Here is a 14,555-nt window from a genome sequence, read left to right as displayed (position 1 = left end):
ACTACTGAACATCATTTCCTTGTATTGAGGCATTTCCACTGAAGTTGGATCAGTCTGTAACTTCATTTTCCACTTTGATTTTGAGCATCAATCCAACTCCAGACCGTGGGATATTAGTTGTGATTTACGTTGATCATTTTTAGGTTTTATTGTTCTCAACACATTCCACTATGTAATGAATAAAGATTTACAACTGGAATATTTCATTCAGTGATATCTAGGATGTGGGATTTTAGTGTTCCCCTAAATTTTTTGAGCAGTGTATAATATATATATATATATATATATATATATATATATATATATATATATATATATATATATATATATATATATATATATATATATATATATATATATATATATATTTTTTCCTTTTTTGTTCTTTTTTTTTTACAACTTTTTTTAAACTCTTTTCTTTTGTTTTTTTTTTTACTTTGTTCTAATACTCTGCAATGCTTTTGATAGCTCCTGTGTTAGCTCCTACTCTCAGCAGGAGCTTACAGGCCACTATATCTGGGTGACACGGCGGCTACAGCCTCATTCACATGGTTCTCAGGATAGCAGGGTGTCCAAGCAGTTAGAACCACAGTGATCAGGAAGTTATCCCTTAACCATGAATAGGGGGCAACTTCCAAATTAGAGAAATCCCCTTTAACCCCTTCCCGACATGCACCGTACCAGTACTGCTCTGCGGGAACTCAGTTCCAGCAAACCGCAGTACTAGTACGGCGGCACGATCGCACGGTCTCACAGTAAGCACCGCGGCAATCAAGTGCGGGTGTCAGCTGTATGTGACAGCTGACACCCCGCAGCATTTAACCCCTCTGATGCCGCTGTCAGTAGTGACAGCGACATAGAGGGGCATCGCGCAGGGACGGGGGCTCCCTGCGCTCTCCCACCAGAACAACGCGATGTGATCGCGTTGTTCCGGTGTTCTGGAAGGAGTCTCCGGATCCAAAATGGCCGTGGGGCTCCTTCCAGGTCCTTCACTGAGGTGAAAATTAATATTTTCCAATAAATCCATTTATTTATGTAAATAAAAAAACAAAACAATAAAAGTACACATATTTGGTATCGCCGCGTCCGTAACGACCCACTCTATAAAACTATCCCACTAGTTAATCCCTTCAGTGAACACCGCAAAAAAAAAAAAAAAAAAAAAAACGAGGCAAAAAACAATGCTTTATCATCATACTGCCGAACAAAAAGTGCAATAAAATGTGATCAAAAAGACGGGTATAAATAACCATGGTACCGCTGAAAAAGTCATCTTGTCCCACAAGAAAAACACTGCCATACAGCATCAGCAGCAGTATAAAATAAATAAATAAAAGTTATAAAAATAAAGTTATGGCTCTCAGAATAAAGCGATGCAAAAACAATTATTATTTTTTTTATATAAAATAGTTTTTATTGTGTAAAAGCGCCAAAACATAAAAAAATTATATAAATGAGGTATCGCTGTAATCATACTAACCCGAAGAATAAAGCTGCTTTATCAATTTTACCACATGTGGAACGGTATAAACGCCCCCCCCCCCAAAAGAAATTCAGGAATTGCTGTTTTTTGTTCATTCTGCCTCCCAAAAATTGGAATAAAAAGCGATCAAAAAATGTAATGTGCCCGAAAATGGTACCGATAAAAACGTCAACTTGTCCCGCAAAACACAAGACCTCACATGACTCTGTGGGCCAAAATATGGATAAATTATAGCTCTCAAAATGTGGTGATGCAAAAACTATTTTTTGCAATAAAAAGCGTCTTTTAGTGTGTGACGGCTGTCAATCATAAAAATCTGCCCCCCCAAAAAAAACCGCTATAAAAGTAAATCAAACCCCCCCTTCATCACCCTCTTAGTTAGGGAAAAATAATTAAATTTTAAAAAATTTATTTATTTCAATTTTACCATTAGGGTTAGGGTTGGGGCTAAAGTTAGGGTTTGGATTACATTTACGGTTGGGATTAGGGTTAGGGGTATGGTTAGGGTTATGGTTGGGATTAGGGTTAGGGGTGTGTTTGGGTTAGGGTTTCAGGTATAATTGGGGGGTTTCCACTGTTTAGGCACATCAGGGGCTCTCCAAACGCGACATGGCGTCAGATCTCAATTCCAGCCACTTCTGCGTTGAAAAAGTAAAACCGTGCTCCTTCCCTTCCGAGCTCTCCCGTGCGCCCAAACAGAGGTTTACCCCAACATATGGGGTATCAGCGTACTCAGGACAAATTGGACAACAACTTCTGGTGTCCAATTTCTCCTGTTACCCTTGGGAAAATACAAAACCGGGGGCTAAAAAATAATTTTTGTGGAAAAAAAAATTTTTTTTAGTTTCACGGCTGTGTTATAAACTGTAGTGAAACACTTGGGGGTTCAAAGTTCTCACAACACATCTAGATAAGTTCCTTGGGAGGTCTAGTTTCCAATATGGGGTCACATGTGGGGGGTTTCTACTGTTTAGGTACAACAGGGGTTCTGCAAATGCAACGTGACGCCTGCAGACCAATCCATCTAAGTCTGCATTCCAAACGGCGCTCCTTCCCTTCCGAGCTCTGCCGTGCGCCCAAACAGTGGTTCCACCCCCCACATATGGGGTATCAACGTACTCAGGACATATTGGACAACAACTTTTGGGGTCCAATTTCTCCTGTTACCCTTGGGAAAATAAAAAATTTACGGCTCTACATTATAAACTTCTGTGAAGCACTTGGAGGTTCAAAGTGCTCACCACACATCTAGATTAGTTCCTTAGGGGGTCTACTTTCCAAAATGGTGTCACTTGTGGGCGGTTTCCACTGTTTAGGCACATCAGGGGCTCTCCAAACACAACTTGGTGTCCGATCTCAATACAAGCCAATTTTGCATTGAAAAGTCAAACGGCGCTCCTTCCCTTCAGAGCTCTGCCATGCACCCAAACAGTGGTTTACCCCCACACACGGGGTATCAGCGTACTCAGGACAAATTGCACAACTACTTTTGGTGTCCAATTTTTCCCGATACCCTTGGTAAAATAAAACAAATTGGATCTGAAGTAAAACTTTTGTGAAAAAAGTTAAATGTTCATTTTTTTTTTAAACATTCCAAAAATTCCTGTGAAGCACCTGAAGGGTTAATAAACTTTTTGAATGTGGTTTTGAGTACCTTGAGGGGTGCAGTTTTAAAAAAACAAAAACAAACCACCAGTATACAGGCAGAGATGCTTACCTGTCCAAGGCCTCCAACAATTGCACTAACCAAGGTGCAGCGGACCCAAGTTAAGATGGCAAATACACAGGTGCAATAATACTGATAATGCAGCCACCCTACAATCAGGAATTGGCCGCTTGGTGCACCTGTGCAAACAAATAGTCTGTATGTGGCGTGTCTAGAATAGTGGAGGTTTTTCCTCTTAATGTGTATTTGCCATCTTAACTTGGGTCTGCTGCACCTTGGTTAGTGCAATTGTTGAGGCCTTGGACAGGTAAGCATCTCTGCCTGTATACTGGTGTTTTTTTGTCTAGAATAGTGGAGGTTTTTCCTCTAGGGGTGCAGTTATTAGAATGGTATCACTTTTGGTCATTTTCTGTCATATAGACCCCTCAAAGTGACTTCAAGCTTGAGGTGGTCCCTAAAAAAAAAATGGTTTTGCAAATTTTGTTGTAAAAATGAGAACTCGCTGGTCAACTTTTAACCCTTATAACTTCCTAACAAAAAAATTATGTTTCCAAAATTGTGATAATGTAAAGCAGACATGTGGGTAATGTTATTTATTAACTATTTTGTATGATATGACTCTCTAATTTAAGGGCATAAAAACTAAAAGTTAACAAATTGCAAAATTTTCAAAATTTTTGCCAAATTTCCGTTTTTTCACAAATAAACGCCGAATAAATAAATCGAATAAATTTTACCACTATCATAAAGTACAATATGTCACGAGAAAATCTCAGAATCACCAGGATCTGTTGAAGCGTTTCAGAGTTATGACCTCACAAAGTGACAGTGGTCAAAATTGAAAAAAATGGCCTGGTCAGGAAGATGAAAACAGGCTTCGGGGTGAAGGGGTTAATGTGTGTGGATTATATGTATATATATATATATATATATATATATATATATATATATATATATATATATATATATATATATATATATATATATATATATATAAATAAGCAACTATGTTCGGCAATGTAACACTGACTAGAATCCTTATTTAATACCATATGTTTTGGGTAATCAAAGTGGGATTATGGAAATGATCCATGGAGTTAATGAGTCATCATAAAGCAAGCAGAATAGTGTGAATACATGTGAAAATGCTGAGGCAGGGTACAAGTCCTTCTTGTCAGCTGTCTTCAGTATGACTAAAATATTATTCATTCAACAGTCATCAGATTTTTGGCATCTATTCCAGGGAATTTTTATAGATACATGTCAAATGTGCAAGGGGAAAAACATTTCACACTGCGATGCTTAATATTACAGTTTGAGGAATGCAACCTTCAATATCTGACCTATTTATGACCTGATTGTTAAGTCTTTCCTCTTTAACCTCTTCCTGACATGGCCAGTCTATATAGATGTGTGAACGCTTATTTTTTGCGAGGCGAGGCAACATTTTTATTGATACCATTTTGGGATAGATATGACATTTTGATCGCTTCTTACAGCATTTTTTACAGTATTGCGGCGACCAAAATGCCAAAATTGTGTTTTTTAAATTTTTTTTACTGTTTATACCTTTACTAGTGATGAGCGAGTGTACTTGTTGCTCTGGTTTTTCTGGTTTTGACCTCCGAGTATTTATGACTGCTCGGAGATTTAGTTTTCATCCTGGCAGCTGAATAATTTACAGCTACTAGCCAGGCTGAGTACATGTTAGGGTTGCCTGGTTGCTAGGGAATCCCCACATGTAATCAAGCAGGCTAGTGGCTGTAAATCATTCAGCTGCCGGGATGAAAACTAAATCTCCAAGCAGTCATAAATACTCGGAGGTCAAAACCAGAAAACCCGAGCAACGAGTACACTCACTCATCACTAACCTTTACCGATCGGATTAATTATTATTATAGATCAAACTTTTCTGGATGCAACAATGCAAATATCTTATTATCTTTATTTTTGATGGGGAAAAAAAAAAAGAGGATGGTTTGAACCTTTATTTTTTTTTTCTTCAGATTTTTAAAAAGTCAAAAGGAGTTCTGTGATTTCAGACACAATGATCTTCAACAGAACAACCGGCTATGATAGCAATCCATCGGCGCCCCACGATCCCGTCACTGGGCGCCATTGGGCGAACAGTATCTTGCACCACCATGCTGGTGCGCGGTTTATACTGCTGTCAGAGTTCAACAGCAACAAATAACAATGTAACAGTCTTCTCCATACACATGTCACCGACTTGCGCCGTACATGTATGGTGGGGTTAAGGGGTTAAATGACTATTACGCAATTTGTAAAATGGGAAAAAATAGGGTTTTTTTGGATTGTAAACCAACATAAAATCTAAAAAAAAAGATAAAATAAATTTAGACCAGATTGAAAATGGAATCTGTCTGCAAGACGTCACCCCCCAAACTACTTACGGTATATGCTCATGTACCGCTTTCAAATCCAGCAATAGTTTCACATGGTCCACCCATCCCTTCATTATCTGCTTTTGAAAGGGTTTGTATAGGAGGCTGTAGATTTGAAGCCTCGGTCACTCTAGCTCTATTCCCTGCCCAGCTCCGCATCCTCCTGCTTGACTTACGGTTCCTTTGCCTGAAGTCATACAGCATAGAGGCTGTCAGTAAAGCAGGAAAAGGGGGCGTCCATGTGCATATAAGTAGTCTGGTGGGTGAAATCCAGCTGACAGATTCCCATTAATACCTTTAAGGCTATGTGAACACGGATAAGCCTTAGGAATTTCTGGTGCGGATTCTGCCTCTCCTGGCAGAAAACGCAGCTGCGGATTTGTCGCGTTTTTTTGTACGGATCCGCAGCGTTTTTTGTGCGTTTTTGCTGCAGTTTTTTTGCGGATTTACTGCGTTTTTTTACCCCTGCGGATTTCTATAATGGAATGGGTACAAAAACGCTGCAGATCCGCAAAAAAGAAGTGACATGCTACTTCTTTTAATCCGCAGCTTTTCCGCACCGGATTTTCCGCAACGTGTGCACAGCTTTTTTTTCTCATTGATTTACATTGTATTTTAAATCAATTGAGGATCTGCAGCGTTTCTGCACCGCAAAAAACGCTGCGGATCCGCAGAGAATCCGCAACGTGTGCACATAGCCTTAGAGGTTTTTTGGATGATCGTAACTATTATAATTGTGCAAGTGTTGTACGTTAAAGGGATCCGGTCAGATGCTTTATGCCTGAATAAGCCGCATGAATAAGAGACCTGCTATCTATATTTTATTCTGAATCAGAGAAAACCTACTTTGATCAGGGAAGAGGGAATAAGGTGACTAATTGGCTAGTCATGAAGGTGGGTTCTGTTGCATTCTTCCCGTCAAACTCTGCCTGCCTGACTGGTCTCTCCCTATGTGTCTATAAGGACAGACCATCAGACAATCAATGCTGATTGTGGAATATGTTTCAAAATAAGTTTTTATGGAATATTGCAGTGTCGGGTAAAATATGGATATTTATAGAAATAGTACCGGTCTTTAATTCATGCTGCCTGTAGTTCAGCCAGCATGTATCATTGGACAGATACCTGTCAAAGGGGTCAACTAGCAGTGCTGCTGGTCTTGGTTTACATTGTTGACAGTCACTGCAGTGGTCAGATAGTGTATGGCAGCATCAATGCTCAGCAATGGAAGCCATGATGCCAAATATTGCATATAAACAAGGCCCAGCACAGTGGATTGCCTGAGAAAAGACTAGGTGAGTACTGTATCTTTTATTTTTTATCATATGTTTGATATCTCCTTTAAGTAACTGCATGATTGGTGAATGTCTGATGTTTCTCTTCTATCCTTTACAAGTGAAGTAACAGTTTTTTTCTGGGTGGTTAGTAAAATCCAGGGTCTGTTTGGACATGCACAGAAATCTACAGTCTAAAATAGTAAAAATCTTGTTAATTAGGTCTTATGATAGGAACTATATTCTGCTAATGGTGCGGAGACAGCAGGCTTGAGCAAACGTAATTTCCCTATAGTGTTAACCCCTATTAATGGAAATATAAAGTTAGTGAATCGAAGCATATTAGGAAATTAGGTAGAATGCAATGTTCTAATATAGAATAGTAAAGGTTCAGTAATAATGTTTTATAGTTTGGGGGCTCTACAGAATCTGATCATTTGTCCTCTATAGGCAATGCAGTAAGGCAATGCATGGACACCAGGGTCTCTCCTCTGGTTGATCAAGAGAACATCCACTCATATTTCTTGTCTTAATAGGTCACAAGGAGATGGGTTTTTCCTAGATGAGTTGAATGTTGGCATTTCATAATTTGGCTTTTCAGCTCACCCAGACACATTCAGTGGCATGTAAAAGTGTGGGCAGCTTGGGCAAAATTACTATTATTGTGAACAGTTAAGCAAGTTGAAGATTGTGATGCAGTGACCCATGCTGCAGCTAGAGGGTTCTGTATGTGCTCATCAGGATACGCATAGAGGCGTAACTGTAATGGTGATGAGAAAGTGACTGGCATTATAATAAATGGCCGGTATGTGTCGCAGAGGGAGTCTGCGCTGTACGCCAGTAATGTTGTTGTTCTGGGACCCGAAGTCCCACAAGTATTTGTAGTTGCAAAGGGAGGCTTGCAGGGTTTGTTGGAGAGCTGGGCGGGTCTGACTAACCACACACACACCACCCATCTATGAGAGTGGTTACAACTACATAATGTGACCATGGTCTGGCCACATGGGAGAGTGTGTAGGTCCTGGAAGGCTTGTGTGTTGGGAGGTCCTGTGTGTGGACTGGATCCCTGAATAGCACACAGAGGCTGTGGACCTGAAGACTTGTGTGTTGGGAGGTCCTGTGTATGGACCGGATCGCTGAATAGCACACTGAGAGGCCGTGGACCTGAAGATTTGTGTGTTGGGAAATTCTGGGAGTAGGATCGGATCCCTCAATAGCGCACTGAGAGACTTGTGTGTTGGGAGATCCTGGGAGTAGGATCGGATCCCTGAATAGTGCACTGAGAGGCCTGTGTTGGAAGATCCTGGGAGTAGGACTTCCTGAAGAGCACATGGAAAGGCATGTATGCAGAGTCTGCGATGGCACTGGATTGGGGGAGCTACAGCCCATCTGAGGATCTGGACTGTCAGGTGGCCTTGTGAGCAAAGCATTGTCTGGGACTGTGATCCCAGTTCGGCAGCTTCCCTGGGAGAGAGAGAATGCTGACAGGAGTCAGCGTGTGGAGCAGGAGCTCCTGGAAGGTAACCCACAGTTGGGAAACTGTGTGAACTGACGAGGGTCAGTAATGAACTGTGTGGCCTCCCACGGTAACTGGGCGAAGTGAGATCCAGCGTATTTAGAGACTGCGAACCAATGTTGTGTGCGCTATATGAGTAGAGACATTGATACGACATACGGACACCCCCTGGGAATTAGTCAAGGAGGCCTGGCGGGTGGAGTGATTGAACTTTGAGTTAAACCCGTATATGAAGTATCTAAGTTAAAGCTGCAACTGTTAGGTGTCGAGTTCCCGCCGCTGCACAGGGCGAATCTCGAACCATGCCCGCTGCGGTCTCCCATTCTCCTCCAGCCACAGTGGAACCTGCTCAGCGGAGACGTCAGTCCCAGAGTCTGGCTCAAGCTGATACTGTGTGAATGGTTACTGCTGCCTTTCCAGGGTCTGCCTTTGTAGCCAGCACTGATCCGCAGCAAGCAGGCCTTTCTGGGACTAAGTCCCGCTTTTCCCATACTGAGCATGCCCACAGAACGACCTCCCATTGGAGGTCGGGGGTCACATGCTCAGGTCCTGTTCCGGCTGCTATTGGACCATCAGGAAGGTCCCGAAACGCTACTGCTATAAAAGGTTCGCATGGCCGCTCGGCCATGTGCTAGTGTAAACTTGCTAATGTGTGTGTGGATGTATGCCTGTCGATGGATGAAAGCTCCGAATCATTCCCACCCCTAGTGTTGTTGCCTGCTTGCGAATGGTGGAAGCTACGTAGCGTAAGACAGTGCTACTCTGCACATCCAGGACACAATTCAGCGTCTCTCAGCAGCGACTGCCAGTGCGGCGCCGCGAGCATTCCTGGCCCTAGTAAATATAGGGAAACTGACTGAACACCAATCTAGTCTGAACTGGTGCATAACCAAAAAAAGACATATAGTAAATAGATCAATGGCTGCACTCAATTTTACTGTACTAAAGCAAGGAAATGTGCGATACATGAAATGTGAATAGCATAATGGCTTGTGAAATCTATGAAAAAACACATGAGATGCTTAGCACAAGATTTGGCCAAAAATTCCAGGCTCCAATTTAGGGTGGTTAGTGGAGTCCGCCAGAGCGGCGCTGTACGCACTCTTGTGCGGTAAATTATTAGCTCAGTTCTATCCCTGACACCACAGTAGCGGTGTCGAGCGTAAGAGGTATAGAGGAACTCTTTCCCCGTGTCTTGGGAGAGAGTTCTGTGACTCTTTACTTGTGCTCTCTGTGCGGTATCGCGGCCCTGTGATGAAAAAGGGTTCGCTTCCTTCATACCGGGTGAAGCTAACCCGTGTGTGTATTCTCATTATACCGTCATCTAGTCCGCCATTACAGAGCAGCAGGTGTCCTTTCTGCACGGTGGACCCCGGACTGCGAATGCACCTCATATCCTCTCTATTTATTATTTGGTGCGTTCCGCCAGTCCTAACAGAAACTTAATATCATCTGTTGGTGCCTATTGTGTTCCATGAAGTATATAATGAACTGTGCATGACCCGGTTTATGACTGCATAATAAACCGCATCGACTGTTTAATAGAGAAAATCATGCCTGTGAGACTGAATCCCATTGCTAAGCGAGTGTCCCCCAAACACATGCAGTAAGCGCTATCTTACAAGATGAAATGATCTCCAAAAGATCTAAAGTTAAAGATGACAATAAATATTATTTCTTTTTAATTTTTAAAAATTACAAAAAGGAAAAGGAGCAGATGCAAATGTTTGGGCAACATAGGAGATTGGTGTGCTCAGATAAATTTGACCAAAGTTTCAGACAAAGTGGTTGTCCACTACTTTTACATTGATGCCCTTATCCTTAGGATAGGGCATCAATGTCTGATCAGACGGGGTCCGGAACTCGGCACCCCCGCTGATAAGCTTAAAATGGTCCCAGCAGCAACCACTGTCTGGAAGTACTTGTTACGGTACATCCGCCTCCTATTGAATTGGAGGACCCCGGGAGATCAGACATTAATGCCCTATCCAAGGAACAGGGCATCAAAGTAGTGGACAACCTCTTTAATTAGCCTGTTGTTCGGGTTATGGATTGTTCACTATCATCACTAGAAAAAGTCAGCTATATAAAAACCCAGCCTCCTCTAACCTTATGCCAAAAGCAGCCATGGGTTCCTCTAAGCAGTTGCCTAGCACTCTGAAAATGAAAATGGTGGAGGCCCACAAAGCAGGAGAAGGCTATAAGAAAATAGAAAAGCGTTTACAAGCTGCCATTTCCTCAGTTTGAAATGTAATTAAGAAATGGCAGTTAACAGAAACAGTGGAGGTCAATATCAGCTCTGGAAGACCAAGCAAAATTTGATTGAGAACTTCTCGTAAGATTGCTAGAGAGGCAAATCAGAACCACTGCTTGATTGCAAAAGACCTTCAGAAAGAATTGGAATTGTGGTACATTGTTCTACTGTTCAGAGACACCTGCACAAATATGACCTTCATGGAAGAGTTATCATAAGAAAACCTCTCCTGCATCCTCACCATAAAATTCAGCATCAGAAGTATGCAAAAGACCATATAAACAAGACTGATGCATTTTGGAAACCTGTGGAACTGTTAAAATAGAACGCTTTGGCCACAATGGCCAAAGGTATATGTGGAGAAAAAAGGGCACAGAATTTCAGGAAAAGAATATCTCGCCAACCATTAAACATGGGGTGGATCAATCATGCTTTGGGGTTGTGTTGAAGCCAATGGCACGGGGAACATTTTCACAAGTAGAGGGCAAAATGGATTAAATTAAATTTCAACAAATTCTTGATGCAAACATAAAGCAACCTGTAAAAAAGTGGAAGATGAAAAGAGGATGGTTTCTACAAATGGATAATAATCCAAAACACAAGTCAAAATGCACAATAGACTACCTCAAAAGGTGCAAGCTGATGGTTTTACAATGGCTCTAACAGTCCCCTGATCTGAATATCATTGAAAATCTGTGTCTACACCTCAAAATTATATATATATATATATATATATATATATATATATATATATATATATATATATATATATATATATATATATATATATATATACACACATACATACATACAGTACAGGCCAAAAGTTTGGAAACACCCTCTCATTTAAAGATTTTTCTGTATTTTCATGACTATGAAAATTGTACATTCACACTGAAGGCATCAAAACTATGAATTAACACATGTGGAATTATATAGTTAACAAAAAAGTGTGAAACAACTGAAATTATGTCTTATATTCTAGGTTCTTCAAAGTAGCCACCTTTTGCTTTGATGACTGCTTTGCAGCATATTCTTGGCATTCTCTTGATGAGCTTCAAAAGGTAGTCACCGGGAATGGTTTTTACTTCATAGGTGTGCCCTGTCAGGTTTAATAAGTGGGAATTTCTTGCCTTATAAATGGGGTTGGGACCATCAGTTGTGTTGTGCAGAAATCTGGTGGATACACAGCTGATAGTCCTACTGAATAGACTGTTAGAATTTGTATTATGGCAAGAAAAAAGCAGCTAAGTAAAGAAAAATGAGTGGCCATCATTACTTTAAGAAATGAAGGTCAGTCAGTCCGAAAAATTGGGAAAAAACTTTGAAGTGTCCCCAAGTGCAGTGGCAAAAACCGTCAAGCGCTAAAAAGAAACTGGCTCACATGAGGAATGCCCCAGGAAAGGAAGACCAAGAGTCACCTCTGCTTCTGAGGATAAGAAATCGCAGGTTAACAGCAGCTCAGATTAGAGACCAGGTCAATGCCACACAGAGTTCTAGCAGCAGACACATCTCTACAACAACTGTTAAGGGAAGACTTTGTGCAGCAGGCTTTCATGGTAAAATAGTTACTAAGAAACCACTGCTAAGCACAGGCAACAAGCAGAATAGACTTGTTTGGGCTCAAGAAAACACAAGGAATAGACATTAGACCAGTGGAAATCTGTGCTTTGGTCTGATGAGTCCAAATTTGAGATCTTTGGTTCCAACCACCGTGTCTTTGTGCGATGCAGAAAAGGTGAACGGATGGACTCTACATGCCTGGTTCCCACCGTGAAGCATGGAGGAGGAGGTGTGATGGTGTGGGGGTGCTTTCCTGGTGACACTGTTGGGGATTTATTCAAAATTGAAGGCATACTGAACCAGCATGGCTACCACAGCATCTTGCAGCGGCATGCTATTCCATCCGGTTTGCGTTTAGTTGGACCATCATTTATTTTTCAACAGGTCAATGACCCCAAACACACCTCCAGGCTGTGTAAGGGCTATTTAACCAAGAAGGAGAGTGATGGGGTGCTAAGCCAGATGACCTGGCCTCCACAGTCACCAGACCTGAACCCAATCGAGACGGTTTGGGGTGAGCTGGACCGCAGAGTGAAGGCAAAAGGGCCAACAAGTGCTAAGCATCTCTGGGAACTCCTTCAAGATTGTTGGAAAACCATTCTCGGTGACTACCTCTTGAATCTCATCAAGAGAATGCCAAGAGTGTGCAAAGCAGTCAACAAAGCGAAAGGTGGCTACTTTGAAGAACCTAGAACATAAGACATTATTTCAGCTGTTTCACACTTTTTTGTTAAGTATATAATTCCACATATGTTAATTCATAGTTTTGAAGCCTTCAGTGTGAATGTACAATTTTCATAGTCAAGAAAGTACAGAAAAATCATTAAATGAGATGGTGTGTCCAAACTATTGGTCTGTACTGTATATATATATATATATATATATATATATATATATATATATATATATATATATATATATATATATATATATACACATACACCTAAAATACAAAGAAAATGTGTCATCTTTAACTTTAGGCCTTGTAGAGATCATTTCATCTTCAACTTGCTTAATAGCACTAATTTTGACCGAAGGTGCCCAAACTTTTGCATGTCACTGTAAGTCAAAGATAGCTTACACATGGGTGCACTTACCTATGAGTTTGTTTTCTTTAACAAAGCATCTGAACTCTGCCCCAGGAATGAGTTCACACCACTTTCTGAGAACAAGCTAAAAGAAAGATAAAAAAAAATGACAAAGTGCCAATAACAAGTTTTTTTTTAATCAATGGTTTCCATACTGTAGAAGCAGCAGAAATGCTTTTCCATTAAACAGTTATTTGAAACATTTAAGCACCAACAGTCGCAAATCCTTTTAAAAGTCGCAAAAATGTTCCAAATTGATAACTTCTCCAGAAACTTTACTCTAGGCAGCGAATGAGATGTGGCAAAGAATGCAACGTTTGGCAAGTCACCTTTCATTTATCTGTCTAAATATCTGGATAAATAATGTTGTTGAGGAAAAATAAAAGAATATTTGAAAAAGAGACAACTATGTAGACTAAATACTAAAGCTGCTAATGAAACAAATTATTGCAAAAATGGAGAAACAGCAATGATGAATCGGGCCATAAAGACTAAAAAATAAAGATACATTCTATGAGTTGGATATGAGTTGCTATCAAGAAATGTAAACTAAAAGAAGATTATTGCTGAAGTTTCTAAATCCGTAAAATCCCTTAAATCCATATCTACTCAACATAATTGTCACTTAGGCTCATGCTGGACTTGTCATACAATTTCACAGTGTGAGATGTTCTAATAAGACCTAGAAATGCAGGTGGCCCGTTATTGCATCTCTGTAAGACATGAGTATATGAGTAACATAGTAACATAGTTAGTAAGGCCGAAAAAAGACATTTGTCCATCCAGTTCAGCCTATATTCCATCATAATAAATCCCCAGATCTACGTCCTTCTACAGAACCTAATAATTGTATGATACAATATTGTTCTGCTCCAGGAAGACATCCAGGCCTCTCCTGAACCCCTCAACTGAGTTCGCCATCACCACCTCCTCAGGCAAGCAATTCCAGATTCTCACTGCCCTAACAGTAAAGAATCCTCTTCTATTTTGGTGGAAAAACCTTCTCTCCTCCAGACGCAAAGAATGCCCCCTTGTGCCCGTCACCTTCCTTGGTATAAACAGATCCTCAGCGAGATATTTGTATTGTCCCCTTGTATACTTATACATGGTTATTAGATCGCCCCTCAGTCGTCTTTTTTCTAGACTAAATAATCCTAATTTCGCTAATCTATCTGGGTATTGTAGTTCTCCCATCCCCTTTATTAATTTTGTTGCCCTCCTTTGTACTCTCTCTAGTTCCATTATATCCTTCTTGAGCACCGGTGCCCAAAACTGGACACAGTACTCCATGTGCGGTCTAACTAGG

General features: G+C 40.8%; 1 protein-coding gene across 1 annotated transcript in view; it reads right to left on the bottom strand.

Annotated features, from left to right (window-relative positions):
* CDC123 (cell division cycle 123) overlaps positions 1-14,555 on the bottom strand; it is a 108,468-nt gene that overhangs the window by 14,371 nt on the left and 79,542 nt on the right. Inside the window, exon 8 of the mRNA XM_077264585.1 lies at positions 13,259-13,334. Within this exon, the coding sequence (XP_077120700.1) occupies positions 13,259-13,334 (76 nt within the window). The remainder of the gene's footprint in view (positions 1-13,258; positions 13,335-14,555) is intronic.

This window comes from Ranitomeya variabilis, chromosome 5 (assembly GCF_051348905.1).
Source record: "Ranitomeya variabilis isolate aRanVar5 chromosome 5, aRanVar5.hap1, whole genome shotgun sequence".
NCBI lineage: Eukaryota > Metazoa > Chordata > Amphibia > Anura > Dendrobatidae > Ranitomeya > Ranitomeya variabilis.
Note: the sequence above shows the minus strand (reverse complement) of the source record. Positions and strands in the feature narration are given on the sequence as shown.